Genomic DNA, 16,765 nt, shown 5'->3' on the forward strand with positions numbered 1-16,765 from the left:
AGGTTACCAATACATTCTTACCATTTTGTTCATTTAGCTCCCCCCTCTATGATAGCTAGTGAAGATGGGACGTCCTGGCTTGTGTGTCTCTGTGTCTGTCCTCGATGTTGCTGTTGTTTTCCCATCTTCTGATGCGCTCTTTTCAGGAGGCTTTTCCTTTGGCTCCATGCACGTAAGAATCACCTGTAAGTAAGTTTTGTTTCGCATGTAATGATATTTTGTTTTTATTTTATATACCTATTTGTCACAGCTCGTTACTTTTTGTCTACAATGTTGTTTCGCTTCTGTAATGTTACTTTTAAAAATTGCGATTTTGTGATTTTAACTTTAATTTTGTTGTGAAGACAAAAAAGAATCACCTGTATTCTGTCAAGCTTCTCTGGATCCTTTACTTTCCTCATCCTGGCTGTTAGTACGGTCTTCCGATGGGCTAAGCAGGCGTTGTCCATCCGATGCCAGGCCGTTCTATCTCCATACAGGAGCCATGGTGATTTTTGTACCACTTTCAGTTTTATCCGCCTGTTCCCCTCCTCATTGGTCAAGCCGTAAATCAGCTTTACCGGCTCTGAAATGTTTCGAATACAAAATGCATCAAACCAATGTGCATTGTTAAAAGCACATCCTGAAAAAGCACATCTTCAACCCATGCTACAGTATTTTATAAGGTAGATAATCACATAGAATGGTAGTTATGTAACAGATTATGCCACATGCTATAATTAATGTAACGCTTGTTTACCTATCATAAACCCAATGAATTTTTCTGTTAGACTTAATCAACAAGAATCTCCAGTGGCAAAAGAATAAACCATCATATTATCATGGAAGCTCATATGTGTTGGTAGTAAATCATGATAGGGCGCTAAACTTTCTTCCAACGCTAAGGTAATCCCGGATCAAATTTTCAATGACTACTGTCGCCTTCTTCCGTAATATATATAAAGACCTGAAGCATGGCCTCTCGCGAGTTTACGTTCAACAGTGATTGGTCATTATTGATCCGGAAGAAGGCGACAGTAGTCATTGAAAATTTGATCTGTAAATACCTAAGTGTTGGAAGAAAGTTAAGCACTGTATTATAAAACACCATCATTTCGTTATTTTATTTGCTGATATTTTGATAACCTTTGTAACTAGTGCTTTTTTTTCATCTAGTCTTGTTGATACAAAAACACAGTGCAACCTTAAAGGACCACATGTGGTATTCAGAACGACTCTTACCCGAGGAGATAAACTCTCGGCTGATTGGGGGCCGGCCGCGCCACCGGTAGATCTGCTTCAAAACGGCTCGTGTCTGCGCGTGGTTGCTTTCACTACACGGCACGTTGTAGAAACGTCGACCCACGATCATGTGGTGAAGTAAAGTTCCTCTGATGAAACAAAAATGGTGGTATCCATTAAAATTTATCGTCACACCTTTAAATTTCCTTTAGCGTATATCTATGTGATTGCTAAATGTATATCATGCGTGCATTGTTTGTTAACACTGTAATTCTGAGTGCATTGTTACACAAAGTCTGATTTAGATGCATGTTAACACGGAAACCTGCGCTACTGAATGTATGTTCACATTGTAATTCAAATGCATGTTATTACTTTGGGTTGCATTACTGATGTATGTTCACCCTGTAATTTAGATTCATGTTCACACTGCATATTGGTACTACACAGTGTTGTATCTTCAGACGTACAGCAAAGCACATAAAATGAAGTTTGGTACATGTGCATCCTAACATAGATATTCTCAACCAGATTAAGATGGTGATTAACTGGGACTATAGTCAATAGTGATTACCACAGGATACGAGTGCATTGATTACGTCAATGGTACTATTCCCAATTGTGACTGACATCTGACATCATATTCCATGCAACACATATATAACATCTTCATACTAATTTTTTGGATGATCAATGTAACTCTTGTATTTCCATTCTGTACTCCCACAATAGAAATTATCTGGTAACTGTCCTGAGTAGGGGTCTCAATTTTTGGTCTGCAACTGACATGCTTCCTGCAGTTCCAACAAAATCCACCAGGTGGCCCAAACTTAAAACTTATTTTAGACCAACAAAAAGTTGTGACTATTAAAGCTTATCCAAAACATGAGATATCAAAACTGGAAATTCTGCTAGTCAGCACCATAGAAAGCCACCAGGTTTTACCGAGGCATACCCACATAGCATTAGTATCACACACACACACACACACACACACACACACACACACACACACACACACACACACAAACGCTGACAAAAACATAACCTTCTTGGCAATAGCAATGAGAATCCATGAGTAAAAATAGTACAGTCAATACATATGAATAGAATAAATCTGGCACGTTTTAGGTGTTTTTAGTCAGGCTTTCTATTTTGTCCCTATTTCGGTATGTCGCCAACCGTGTTGAACAAAAATGCTTAAACTAAATGCGTCAAAAACCAGCAGGACCCACACCTCTGCTTGAAGAATAGTTTATTTATTTGACCTACATGTACGTTTATGCAAGGCTATCTGTTTACATGACCTGACACTGTCCCATGTCCCATTGAAAGGCAGTGGGTAAACAAACTTTCCTTACTAATTATGCAAATTAGCTCCTTATTTGCATAATTAGTCATTGATAATGTAAAGCACCATTTGAGCTCTCTACATACCAAACATCACGACGATCTGTCCACCCCTTCTCAAGTTATTCATGTCCGAATGTCAAAACATAAACACCCACTGCAGTTCTTAACAAGCCGCTAGGGGGCCAAAATTTACAGAACTTACTTTCTGTGGCATGAACTATCTACCACACAAAAAACATGACCATAGCACTTTCAGAAAATATGCCCCTAAATTTTGAAGCTCTGCTGCAGTACCTTTGGTACCCGCTAGAAGGCCCATTATCGAACTTGACCTTCCTTTCTGTAAAATAATCCTACCCATCCACTAAATACCATACAGATCCATTAACAGCTTCTTGAGTTATGTTGTCCACAAGAAAATTAAAATCCACACAAAGCCCGCTGCAGTACCGACGGAAAATACCAGGGGAACCATTTTTGAACTTGACCTCCGTTTCTACAACATCTACACACCTGCAAAAAATCACGAAGATCCATCAACGTTTCCGTCACTTCTTTTGCCTACATACAAACACAAAAAATGCAAAGTCCGCTGCAGTACTATTGAAAAACGCAAGGTAAACCATTTTCAAAGTTGACCTTCCTTTACACAACCACTACACACCTACCAAAAATCATAAAGATTCATTGAAGTTTTCTTGAGTTATGCTCCTGACATACATTCAGACCCACCCAACAGATTTTTCAACCGAAAACATAATCTTCTCCGAGTACAAGTACTCGGCGAAGATAATGATAAACTGTACTAACATAGAATAGAGATCAGCCTGCTCTGGGGAATAGTGATGTCCCCGCAGGGCCTCCGGACAGATGTTCGGATGGGTTCCCACAGCATCTTTTCTGATCTTGAAGTGACCAAGAGGTCGCCGGCACTTGATCGCCAAACCAAAGTCTGTTGATTGAAAGAGAAGTTTGAAATGTTAAGCTAATGAATAGCTATTCTTTCACATTATCATTGCTGGTTTCTACAATGGTATACAATTTCATAATGATTGCATTAGTTTACAAATTACAATGCTGAAAATATGGAAGGATTCAATATGAAGTTGCAGGAATGACAAAGGTGTGGTAAAATATATAGATAACTGCATCTATTATTTTGTGACCATGAATGGAAACACTAGACCCTGCATATTTCAATGATATACAACCTTACCCCTTAATAATAATAAAACAAAACAGAAAATTACAGCCAGTTTGTAGTTTTACAATTCTATTGTTAAAATATTTCTTCAAATATTAGGTTACTTTCTTTTGAGTTGTTAGGTATTAGAATTAGTTAATTTGTCGTGTTTTTATTAGTTGCCACACATTGTATCTGTTCCAATCGAAGCGCAATAGTTCTTCAATCAAACCTGTACTCAGTCTAGTGACTACCTCTACATAAGGACCGCCCATGCAGTCAATGAGGAAACTTTAGGGAGGTGCCTTAGGTAATCATTTCCATTAACCGAGCACTGAGAAACCTGTCACTGAAATGTTTTAACAGTTTCTGTGACCAAAAAGGTTTCTAAATACTGTAATTCTTGTTTCTTTCACTGTAACTTCATGTTCACTGTTTTCATGGTCACCTCTGTACCGTGAACTTATCATCACCGTGAAAAACCTGTTGTGATTTTTTAGGATTCCTTCACACATCCATTCCGTGAAGTTCAGTGAAAATGTCAATTTTCCTTACACCGTGAAATTTTGCTACCGTGAAGATAAAGTGAATTACAGTAGCTCAGTGTATGAATATGCAATAGCTGTGCTCACATCTGAAGTGTTGAAGTTTAAAAATCTAGATACAATTTTTTCTTTCCTTTCCTTGTGACAATTCCCTAACTACATGTACTTATAGAGGCCTCTGTCTAAGGTTTAGATATATCCAAAGTGATCTGACTATGAAATCCCTACACCTACACTCACCGCAAATTTTGGGAGTCATAAACCTATCCAACAGAATGTTTTCGCACTTCAAATCCCTAAATGAGAGAAAAGAAAAACTACTTCTTCAACAAAGGTGAAGAAAATAAAAGAAGCTAAATTGCGATTGCTAAAAAGAATGTACATGTAGCATAACAAATCGAAACATGAATCAAAGGTAAACAAAGCATTAAAAACTTGAAGACAAGGTATAACAAAAGATACAAAGCAATTAGGTGATGAAAAAAGACTTTATTGCTTGTGAATACAAAATAAACTAAGCAGTTCTGAAAGCTTTCCTACGCATTTGACCATCTCATTTATTTATTTCTCAATTGTAAAAAGGCTGGTCTAATTTACACTTTTAGTCTAGTTGAAAAGTTTGCTGTGTTTATATCAAAAGATATTCCCTTCTTACCTGTGATAGACTCCCTTATGATGTAGATACCGGAGTCCATTTATGATCTGTGAGAACAAGGTTCTTACAACTCCCTCCGGCAGTCCGGTGGTGCATGTGCAGTGTCCCCTGCTGAGACAGCAGCAGGGCTTGTTCCGTTCCACATAGTATGATAGGTCAAACCTCTCGGCTTTCGGGCACACCAACACGACGATCAGCTGGTTGATCCAGACATCATACAAATTCAACTGTAATACATAATGAGGGAACAGTCAATGGTCATACTGATTCAACTTGCAGGTTCTGTTTGACTTTTCTTGACTTTTCTTGGGTACCGAAAAGTACACGGTGACGTACATAGTTAACCTAATTTTCTGATATTGCGGTTCATCTGTCTTTGTTAGTAATAAGACACAACTGTTCAATTTAAATGTATTTTAGCAAAGCTACCCTCATTGGCTATTAGTGTAGGTTTGGCTGTCCTCCTGTTAGTCTGTATTTAGTACCGAACAGCGAGGTTTGGTTGTCCCCCTTCTAGGCTGTACTTTGTACTGAAATGTGAAGTTTAGTTGTCCTCCTGCTAGGTTGTCCTTGGCACTAAACAGTGAGGCTTGGTTGTCATCCTGCTAGGCTGTCCTTGGCACTGAACAGTGAGGTTTGGTTGTCCCCTCCTAGGCCTTCCTTGGCGCTGAACAGTGGGGTTTGGTTGTCTCCCTGCTAGGCTTTCCTTGTCACTGAACAGTGGGGTTTGGTTGTCATCCTGCTAGGCTGACCTTGGCACTGAACAGTGAGGTTTTTTTGTCATCCTGCTAGGCTGTCCTTGGTACTGAACAATGAGGTTTGGTTGTCCCCTCCTAGGCCTTCCTTGGCACTGAACAGTGGGGTTTGGTTGTCTCCCTGCTAGGCCTTCCTTGGCACTGGAGAGTGGGGTTTGGTTGTCTCCCTGCTAGGCTGTCCTTGGAACTGAACAGTGATGTTTGGCTGTCCTTCTAATAGTCTGTCTAAGGCACTAAACAGTGATGTTTGGCTGTCCTGATAGTATGTTTTTGGTATACTGAGTGGGGCTGTCCTTATGCTTGGTTGACCTTGATACTGGGCAGTGACTTTGATTTCCCCCAGCAAGACTGTCCTTGGTACTGAACAGTGAGGTTTGGTTGCCCCCCCCCCTGCTTGCCTGTCCTTGGTACTGAACAGTAAGGTAAGGCTGTCACGATGCAAGGTTGTCCATTGATAGACTAAAATTAATGGATATGTTCTCATGTAAATTCAGTAAACCCTTGCCAATGGCAAACATAGACATGTTCAATCTACTTATGTCATGTTCCGACACCATATCTACGTACTTAGGTCAATACATATGTAGCGCTTTACAAAAGAGAGAATGTATTTTAACAGACCGAAACGTTTAACATATATTACATCATTACGCCATTTACGTTCATATATTCTTGTGATGATAGTTTTCAGAATAGAATAGAATAGACTAGTTTAGTACCCTTTGTATTAATTGCACTGTCATTCTTGCCATACATTGTGCCATGTACAATTGTTGAGCAATAAAGTTCATTCATTCATTGTATTTAACAGAGAGGTTTTGTTGTCCTCCTGCTAGGCTGTCATTGGTACTGAATAGTGAAGTTTGGTTGCCCTCCAGCAAGGCTGTATTTGGTACTAACAATTTGCACAAATGGCTTTGATATACATCAAGACATCATGTGTTTAAATCAACAATGACAGAACATAGAGATGACACCGAAGAACTCACGAGATTGACGTGTGGTTTGGTCCTGGTCCTCTCTAACACCTTCATCTCTGCCTTTATGGAGGACATCTGAGACTCGTCTTTGATAGTTTTCCCTTCCACAATAAAACTATGTTGGATGATCTTGAAAGCCACCTGTAAGGGGGGGGGGGGGTGTAGTTATTTAAGTTTAGTCAGGTGAGTATCTACTCCAATATATAATACAATACAAATCAAGCAACTGTTAGTGAATAGATTTGCTAAATAGTGGTAATGTATTATTTAATTGGAAGATCTTTCTACAATAATTTCTGCAAATTTATTTCCTTACCCAGTATCATACTATTTTTACCGAATCTATCCAGTTTGTTTGATTTACTTTGTATTACAGCATAACCATTCCTATGACCTGTTGGCTTACTAGAAGTGGGGATTTAGGAATGAACATATTTCACTCTAACTTCAGGCTAACACAGCAGAAATGGTAGCTTTCATTCTGAATGGCTAATGTGACACTGTCTCAGTCATATATTGATTGAAGTGCTGTAACAATAGCTGACAAAGATTGTCATTTTCACCTATATTCAAACAGGCAAAAGCTAAGTCCAAATTTGAGGCTACTCAGTTTTCCAAGTGAGACCATGCTGATTGCTAAAACTGAAAAAAAAGAAACTTTTAGAAGAATCAGAGTGAAAAAATCCTCCTCCATAAAGCACAACTTGTATTTCTGAAGCAAAACTTTAAAACATAACATCAACATCAATTGAATTATGGCAGAAGGTAACATTGCCCACTGTGTCTAAAGGCACTTTAAGTATTGGAAGGTGGAGCCCATCCCTCTTTCCAATGCCTTCACATCTCCGACATAAGTCAGGTACCTTTCCCAAGGACACAATGCCTAACAGGGAATGCCGAGAATGGAAGTCATGACCTTTCAACCCCGTGTACTCTCAAAACTTACACTCACCTTCCAAAAATAATTTCATCAGGTTGGTAGAAAATAGGACATGGGAGATTCTTTATACACAACCAGGTATTGATCTCACCTGCTAACGTTTCAATGTCTTTCAGACACCTTCTTCAGAGCTTCTGACTGGAGTACTGCTTCTCACCGCTATAAGTAGCCGATGTAGGTGGCGCTTTTGCGATGAGAACACTGTCCCAAATGTCGAAACTGTCGAAACTTTAGTAGGTGAGATTAATACCTGGTTGTGTATAAAGAATCTCCCACATCCTTGTACTCACCTTAGTATGTCCGTTGTGGACGGCAGCGTCCATAACCTCCTTATGGCGCAGAAGGCGTTTTGCTCCGACCGAGCCGAACAATACCAAGCCAAAACCCCCTCGGAGGTGCCCCTCAGACAGGTTTACTCTGTACCCCCTCTCATCTGCTGCAACTTGAAGGTCGTTCAGCATCCATCGTGGAATGCCTTCCTCTGCAAAAACAAAACGTCATTGAATATATATATGATGTCAACATTCAACCTAAGCAATGCCATAATGATAAGTATTGTAAATGCCTTACATGGTGATTTAATTTCTCAGTGCATAGATATTGGTCAGTTATTTCAAGTTTGCAGTAGCGCTTATAATAGTCACATACTCTATACTATCTACAGTAATGGTAACACTAGTGGTTTTAAGTTTGCGAAAAAGTGGTCAACGCAAAAACTGTGAACATAAAAAAACATCGCAAAAAATATCAGTATACCTTACAATGACTGTATGAGAGTTTGTATGAGGTACTGAATCAGTTCAGTTGGAGCGTCTATAATCATACATCTATTTTACATTAACTATAATTGATACCTTCACCTCAACTTGCAAGAATTTTACAGTCTTGTATCAAAATGCATGAAGTTCTATTTCCTTAAAGTTGATAAATTCTTTAAAAAATTAAACATTTCGTCATGATCTCTGTCAGTCACTTAATATGTCGAGGGAACAAGTGGTTAAAAGCCTATATGTACAAGTGGTTAAAAGCCTATATGTACAGTCAAACCTGTCCAAGAAGACCACTCAGGGGAGCAAGAAAGTCTGGTCTATGTGGACAGGTGGTCACTATAGACACTATTCTTGATGCTTGTGTCAATTGAAAAATTATTAAGGGACCACCAAAAAGTGGTTATATTGGCTGGGTGGTCTTTGTGTTCATATAGCTTGTAGTGACATGCACAGGTTTGACTGCACATCACATCAAGTTTGCTTAATAAAGCATTAAGTCCCTATAGAACTCATAATTCTAAATACCACCCTGTAGTAAAGTTGTACTTACCCTCTGCAGGTGACCCTTCAGTAGCTGGGCCTGTGAAGGATAGAATGATATAGACTGTTACTGATGTGATAGGTATGGGAATTGTGCTTGCAGAAAGGTTTTATCCTCCCCTTTTCTAAAACAGTAGAAAATGTTTTGACAAGTTTTCAACTTATGGGTGCAATTCCTAAAGTAAAGGGTGCACTAAATCTGTGAGTGTGATATAGTGGACTCAATGGCCACCTAGATTAATAATTTAGAGCAAGCTATCAGGTATGTAAAATCATTAGACCACAGCAAGTAAATTTTAGAAATGGTATCCCCTGCAGACTCCAAGTCTGATGTGAGAGCAGTAGTTGCTATACTATGGACCACAAAGAACTTGGCACATTTCAGCATGTAACAGAAAATCTAACAACTTGCTATGAAAAGTTGGCTAAGGAACTGTTACATTAAAGTAAAAGCAAATCAGACAGATACCACATGTATGGTGCCAAAGTCTAAAGAATCAATTGGTAATACATGAAAATGCAAGTTTATTACGGTCACGGTAAAAGCAGAAATGTTCTCGGTGGTTTAATGTTTGTGGAACTCTTCATCGCAAACTAAAAACCACTGCAAAACTTTTTGCCCAACGTATGACTGTAGCCTTACCATTGTTTCAAACGCAAACTTAAAACCACCGCGAACTTAAATGCATTCATTTTACAGTACACCTTGCAGATTTATTTTGAGGGTAGAAAGAAATACAGTGATTTGTCTACTACAGAAGTGCTCTTAACAGCCTCCAAGACAGACAAACAGGCAAACAAACATATCAACTGAATACAATACCTCAAAAAATGAAATGCGTCACTGACAGGCATTTACTACTTAAATTCTAAATTGGTAGTTAATCCTGATATCAAATAACACCCAACTAATTGAACCTGTACATGTGTAGCTTGGCACTGAATGGCTCATGATATTTAATGGTTTCAATCAAATTAAATGATGTCAGAGTTCAAATGGATTCAGCCATGCTCACATGCATGAATAATGAGGAGAGACCTCTGACCTTAAAAAAGTCTGCCAAAACATGCAGGCAAACTTAGGCTGCAGTAGATACTAAAGGGACACCCAAGCAAGATACTAAAACTCTGAGCGTACTGAATTACAAAACACAAGGAAATCTGGTAACAAGTCTTAGATTCTGAAACAACATCATCATTCTGTTCAATAGGATTGAATAATGTCCCATGATAGCATATAGCTGAGTCTAATAAAGGATGATATTACATAATTATTGTGTGCTGAAATACACACTGTTTCCAACATAGACAATTTGCAAGTAGAGTAGACATGCACAAAACTTTTGCTTTTAAGCAACAAGGAGTAAGATACAATTTATAGACAATTTTTAAGTGTCCCCCCATAATTTGTATGGTTTTGTAAAACAAAAAATTCATCTGTGTTGGTACATGATGTTATGAAGAAGGATTAAATTTGATCCAACAAAATGTTTACCACTAATAGCATTGACAGCACACAACAAAACTACATTTTATTAAAACATTGGCATTTCAGTATTCTATTCATAATCATATATGAGCAATCACAATCATGTCACGGTGATGCAGTAACTAATATGCAGGATTAAAACAGGTGAAACTCAAAAGATTTACATTTTGATTGATCAATTGATCTGCTAATTCAGATACTTATCAATAATCTAATCCACTAACATCATTTTGCCAACCAGTCGTTGAATTCTTCAGATGCAAAGAAACAGATTCCCATACAGCAATTGGGTATTCTTCTTGTGATTATGTGCACAACCTCATCATGCTGAGGGCTACGGCACAGTGTTTTGGTCAAGGTCAATTATTGACAAGATGCTCATTATCAGTTCTTATTGATAGAATGCATAGAAATTTGAATAAATCAGTATGTTATATACATCCATTTAACGAATTGTATCAACTGCTCAACTGGCAGCATGTATGCCTATAGTTTTGGAGGTTTGGGATCTCACCCCCCCCCCCGATTGGGACATTTTTCTTCAATATCCTTTCAATTTTAAAAAAAGCCTTACTCAGGAATGGCAATAAGTCTTTACTTTTGCACCATTGTACAAGCTCATAAGTCTTATCAATAGAGTGAGAAATTGCTATTGAGAGTAACATACTGTATCATTGAAAGTAGCATCCTGTCAATATTGCCTAAAATTCTTATTGACAGGAACATGATGTCAATAATAAAAACATTCCTCTCAAAAGAAACATCCTGTGTGTCTATAATCAAAGATCCTGTCAATGGCATGAAAAATATGTTATTGACAGGAAATAGTACAAAAAGCTCTTATTGACAGCATCTTGTCAACAGAAAAAAATCTTCTTAAAAGGAGCAGCCTGTCAATAGTGCCTAATCAAAAAATTGTCAATGGTATGAAGAAATTGTTCTCCACAGGAACATCCTGTTAATGATACAAAATATTCTTATTGACAGGAGCACCCTTCCAATAGAACAAGAATGCTTATCAACTAGAGCATCTTGTCAATAATGTCTAATCAAAAATCCTTTTGATGGTGTGAAAATCCCGTCAAAGAATAGTAGAAAAAGGTTTATTCATTTACTCATTTTGTAATCATTTTTCATTGTTGTTTATTTATCAACGGTCAAGTGGAAAATAGATTGTAAAAATCCTTACCTGATGGTGTGGAAGACTCAGGGTGGTCAGACGGGTCGCTGTCAGACCCTGTAACTGAATACAGGGATTCTGAACTACCCATAGAAGTGACCGTAGTCAGCGAGGATGTTTGGGAGATGGAAAGAGTGGGGCTGTCCGTCTCCTCTGGTCCTGTCAACTGTTGGTCGGACAGATAGTTGTCTAAGGTGTCATCAGACTCATCTCCAGGATCAGGATCGGGGTTGGTGTCATCTCCGCGATCTAACAGCGCGGCGGGGCTCTGAGGACGATTTTCTTCACCAGTGTCTCCTCCACCGGGGAAACTCGGCCACCGGACTGGGCTGGTTTTTCCGCTTTCCGGACTGCACCGCTCTTTCCACAAACCTCCGGGAAGATCAGCGACCAAGAATCTCAAGTCCTCGCCTTTGTCGGCGTTGAAAAGCCATGATGTAAACATTCCCATCCCTGGGGTCTTGTAGTCGCCGTTCTTCGTGACCTCCAAACTCATTTTCTGTCTAAACAGAAGCCACTCTGTAAAGAAATGGCTGGAACGCCATACTCGGCGTTTGGCGTGAGCATTATGATAAATATCACGCGTAACATTGCGAATATTTGCAGTAGACATCGTCATCTTTGCTAACGAAAGCAATAAACCTTTCAGTAAAGATGAAGCAAGTGTATCTGTCAACTTGTTTTCGCGTTCTAGTGACTAGGCGGTGTCACAACAGTTCTATTGTTCGATTGTTCCATGATCCATTGTTCCATGGCCGTTAGCTTCGTGATTGGTCCACAGTTTCGGGGCTCTCGTCCTCAGGGTATGCTCTACAATATCCTGGACACAAGAGCTAGCGTTCGGTCAGCTGCGCGAGCATTTGAAATATAATCTGGGATCAAGGTATAGGGTTAATTATCTCAATTCATTTTACGTGACTTACAAGCAAACAGGCAGTTTCATAATAGATATCATACCCAAGAAAGGTCACATGGCTGGTCTGTGGTATGGATGTAATGTTCAGCACCAAGGACAGGTCTGATTGTAACGTTATACGGTGTTTCACGTAAGGTCTCAGTTCGAATTCGTGTTTTTGTTTGGTAAAAACTATCATATATTTTGACAAAAAACTACTATTTTGGGGGCATTGTTTCAAGGTATCTGACCGGAAAATACGACTTTTTCTAGGATAATGCTGATATACGGCAATAAAGGTCATCATTCTGTCAGTGTAAAGATTTTTTTCTTTATATTAGAATAAAGAATGAGACGCAAATGGTGCTTTTCGCGATAGTTTTGGCACCACATTGTTGGGTTATCGCTATGACAATGTGTGATCTTTGGTATTTCCTGAAAAGTTCGTTATTCGTAGCATTTCTGGGTCGCTCAAACTTGGTCGTCCACGAATAATAGTATTATTGTTAGTGCGCTTTGTCACCTGATTACCGAAATCTCGGTTCGGATTTTCTTTACAATTCGGGGCCGCTCTGACTCCTTCTCAGAAAGGCGCTTCTCCAAACATCGTTTTCCTGGTAGTTTCCGGTGGAAAGGGGTGCCTTGCCACTGACTGACAGGCTCATGCAGTTAATGTTTTCTATGGAAACGATTTTTGGTAAAAAAAAACATCATTTAAAACAATTTTTACACAAAAAATGCTATTTGGGGGGACAATCTTCCAAGGCCACTGCACGGAAAACACTTCTATCCTGGCTGACACGACAATGATAGTCTTGATTTTTTTCCGTGTGATGGAGGAAAATTTAAAAAAAAATGATGTTGTGGGTACGTTTTCCGCAATCCCCGATATGGTGCGAAAACACACATTGAACTCACAATTTGGGTATTATAATCTGGCGAAACAAAAACGCTACGAAGATCGTTTTTTTTTCAGGAAATAGAAAAGATTACACATTGCTATAATGATAACCGAAAAATCTGGAGCCAAAACTATCCAGAAAACCTTTGATTTGCGTCATAATTTCACGTTCAATTTAGCACTACGGTCCACGATCGAACCGGGAACCGCAACCTCTGAGTGATTTTTTTGTCTTCACCCAAAAGTAATTATACAACAAGGCAGCGAGTAATATGACATCGGCCGTTTCAAATGGAAACGTCGCGCCGCTTATGTGACGAAAACGCGCGGAGAATCGTCAAATCATGTCAAAGACTCGGCCATACACACCTAAACTTAACTGTACAGTGTACACGTAACGTTACAAATGTTATTTCACACCATCCATTGAGGAGGCCCCTTCTGTGACCGTAAATTAAAGATCATTCTTGAAAAGTCCTAAACTTTGAATACCTCAATCCTTGAAATCACAGTAAAGGTTAAGATCAGAGACAGTTAACATGACTATATATAAAGACTATGACATAATACTGCGCAAACAAACAAAAAGTACGTAGAAAAAGAGATCAATAGAATTGAGCAAGAGGTAGATCCATATAGCATTGATGACAACGACCCGAAGATGAAAGATATGGAGATGAAGAGAGCTGAAGAAATCAAATCTCTGTTTCAGGTCATTGGTGATCAGCGAAAAACCTTCATAACTGGCCTTGTAGATGAATGCATGGAGGTAATTTCAACTCAAACAACCCACTGGACAGCTGGTTTTATGACTCAGTAACACCGCGCGGTCTTTCGTTCGATGGAGCCATGCCGCATGCATGTAAGACACCATTGGGCAGGGGTAGAAACAACACTGGAACAAGCGAACTCATCCGTACACCAAGCAATATGACCAGCATTCTAATTATATAAAAGACGACATTACGTTCCATTTGAAGAAAGGCTACCATCTTGCTAGTATACTGGGAAATGTGGCATTCATTACAGGAGAACAGGGCTTGTTAGATGAGTACAGGTCTCTATGGACTCAACAATTGCGAGGAAATTATGAAGCACTTCATTTTGTGATGGGAAATAATTTACTGAGTCTGATGGAGAATGCATCTACTTTTCAAACCAAGGCTCTCACTTCCAGTCTGTTGAATGTAAAGAATGAAATCTATCGATTTTCGACCCTTGCAGTGTCCTGCTGGGCGCTACTTAATAACATACAACCGACAACAATCTGGAATACTATACGGAAACTGAAAAACAACGGTGTCGTCTGTAGTGAGAACGAACATCACTTGATGGTGCTGGTCAGTATCTCAGCAGAACTAAGGCTGAGGACATACATGAACAATCGTGGTCAGGTGGAAAACATGTCAGCCTTATCATCAATGTCGACCGATACGGGCATTAGGGAAAAATCAAAGAAAGTGTTTCACCTTTCTAGACCAAAGCAGCTCATGAGATACTTCAACACGGAAAGACCATTAAAGAACTTTATTTCACAGCTAATCGGCCATCAGCCTTTAACAGAGCCACCAATATTATTTGACAATTCTTCAGAACTTCAAGCTGAGGTATACGAAAGTCTGTGTGATTTCGAAAATTTTAAGAAATGCACAGAACAAACACTACAAAACCATTTGTCTAAACATAGGGGAAAAACTTCACATGGTAATGTTGCCGCCGCACTTGACCAGTTGGGTAATGCTTGGACGAACCTTGGTGATCATAAAAAGGCAGTCAACTATCATGAACATGCCCTACAGATGAGGCGGCGTATCTATGATAAGGACACTGCACATCCTGACATCGCCAACTCACTTAACAACTTGGCTGCCGCCTGGGGTGACCTTGGGCATCACAGAAAGGCGGTCAACTATCATGAACAGGCACTACCGATGATGCTGCGTATCTATGGTGAGGACACTGCACATCCTGACATCACCAACTCACTAATCAACTTGGGAAATGCCTGGCGGGACCTTGGTGATTTAAGAAAGGCTGTCAGCTATTATGAACAGTCACTTCAGATGAAGCGAAGTATCTATGGTGAGGACACTGCACATTGTGTCATCGCCGACTCACTTAACACCTTGGGTGCCGCCTGGGGCGACCTTGGGGATCACAGAAAGGCGATTAACTATCATGAACAGGCGCTACAGATGATGCTGCGTATCTATGGTGAGGACATCGCACATCCTGACATCGCTGCCTCACTTAACAACTTGGGTGCCGCCTGGAGCGACCTTGGGGATCACAGAACGGCGTTCAGCTATCATAAACAGGCACTACAGATGATGCTGCGTATCTATGGTGAGGACATCGCACATCCTGACATCGCTGCCTCACTTAACAACTTGGGTCGAGCCTGGAGGAACCATGAAAAACCTAGAAAGCCGGTCAGCTATTATAAACAGTCACTACAGATGAACCGAAGTATCTATGATGAGGACACTGTACATCCCAGCATCGCCGCCTCACTTCACGGTTTGGGTAACGCGTAGAGTGACCTTGGGGATCACAGAAAGGCGATCAGCTATTATGACAAGTCATTACAGACGAGGCGGCGTATCTATGGTGAGGACACCGCACATCCTGACATCGCCAACTCACTTAACAACTTGGGTCAAGCCTGGAAGAACCTTGGAAAACCTAAAAAGGCGGTCAGCTATTATAAACGGTTACTGCAGATATCGAGAAACCGACGTATCTATGCTGAGGACACGGCACATCCCAGCATCGCACCTCACTTAACAACTTGGGTAACGCGTGTAGTGACCTTGGGGACCACAGAAAGGCGGTCAGCTACCTTGAACAGTCACTAGAGATGAAGCGGAGTGTCTGTGATGAGGACACTGCACATCCTGACATTGCCCGCTCACTTAACAATCTGGGCGTCGCCTGGAGAGACTTTGGTGATTGGGGAAAGGCCATTAGCTATTTCCGACTGGCTGAACAAATGGAACAGACTATTAGAACCTCAGATGAGTAATAACTACCATTAACAGCAGCTGCATATGACCTCCGCGATTTGTATAATATTGTATGATTTGATTTGATTTGATTTATTCGACTGTAACAAAGAACAGCCAGGGCTACCCAACTAGCCAAATGCTATTACAAAGGGTTAGCCCTGGGAACAGGTTTCATTACAAACGTTCACAGAGTTCATTACAAACGTTCACAAAGCACGCCAAACAGATACATGAAACGCCAAACTAGAAAAATAGAAGAAACAAAATTAACCAAAAACAGCACAAAACTAAGCGCCTGTGGTAAAAAAAGCACGAGACTAAACTATATATAAAATCGTTGACAACTCAAA

At 39.9% G+C, this 16,765-nt stretch overlaps 2 protein-coding genes across 2 annotated transcripts; one reads left to right on the top strand and one right to left on the bottom strand.

Moving 5' to 3' along the window:
- Window positions 1-298: 298 nt before the first annotated feature.
- On the bottom strand, window positions 299-7,249 carry LOC136437607 (testis-specific serine/threonine-protein kinase 5-like). The gene is made up of 8 exons (XM_066432229.1): window positions 7,238-7,249; window positions 6,702-6,833; window positions 4,958-5,184; window positions 4,543-4,598; window positions 3,385-3,526; window positions 1,222-1,370; window positions 360-565; window positions 299-325 (listed from the first exon to the last, which is right to left on the bottom strand). Exons 1-8 carry the CDS (start codon window positions 7,247-7,249, stop codon window positions 299-301), a joined length of 951 nt encoding a protein of 316 aa, XP_066288326.1.
- A 7,957-nt stretch (window positions 7,250-15,206) lies between these two features.
- Window positions 15,207-15,944, top strand: LOC136437608 (uncharacterized). Its single transcript, XM_066432231.1, has one exon. It carries the CDS (start codon window positions 15,207-15,209, stop codon window positions 15,942-15,944), a length of 738 nt encoding a protein of 245 aa, XP_066288328.1.
- The last annotated feature ends 821 nt before the right edge of the window (window positions 15,945-16,765 follow it).

This window comes from Branchiostoma lanceolatum, chromosome 6, assembly GCF_035083965.1.
Source record: "Branchiostoma lanceolatum isolate klBraLanc5 chromosome 6, klBraLanc5.hap2, whole genome shotgun sequence".
NCBI classification, from domain to species: domain Eukaryota; kingdom Metazoa; phylum Chordata; class Leptocardii; order Amphioxiformes; family Branchiostomatidae; genus Branchiostoma; species Branchiostoma lanceolatum.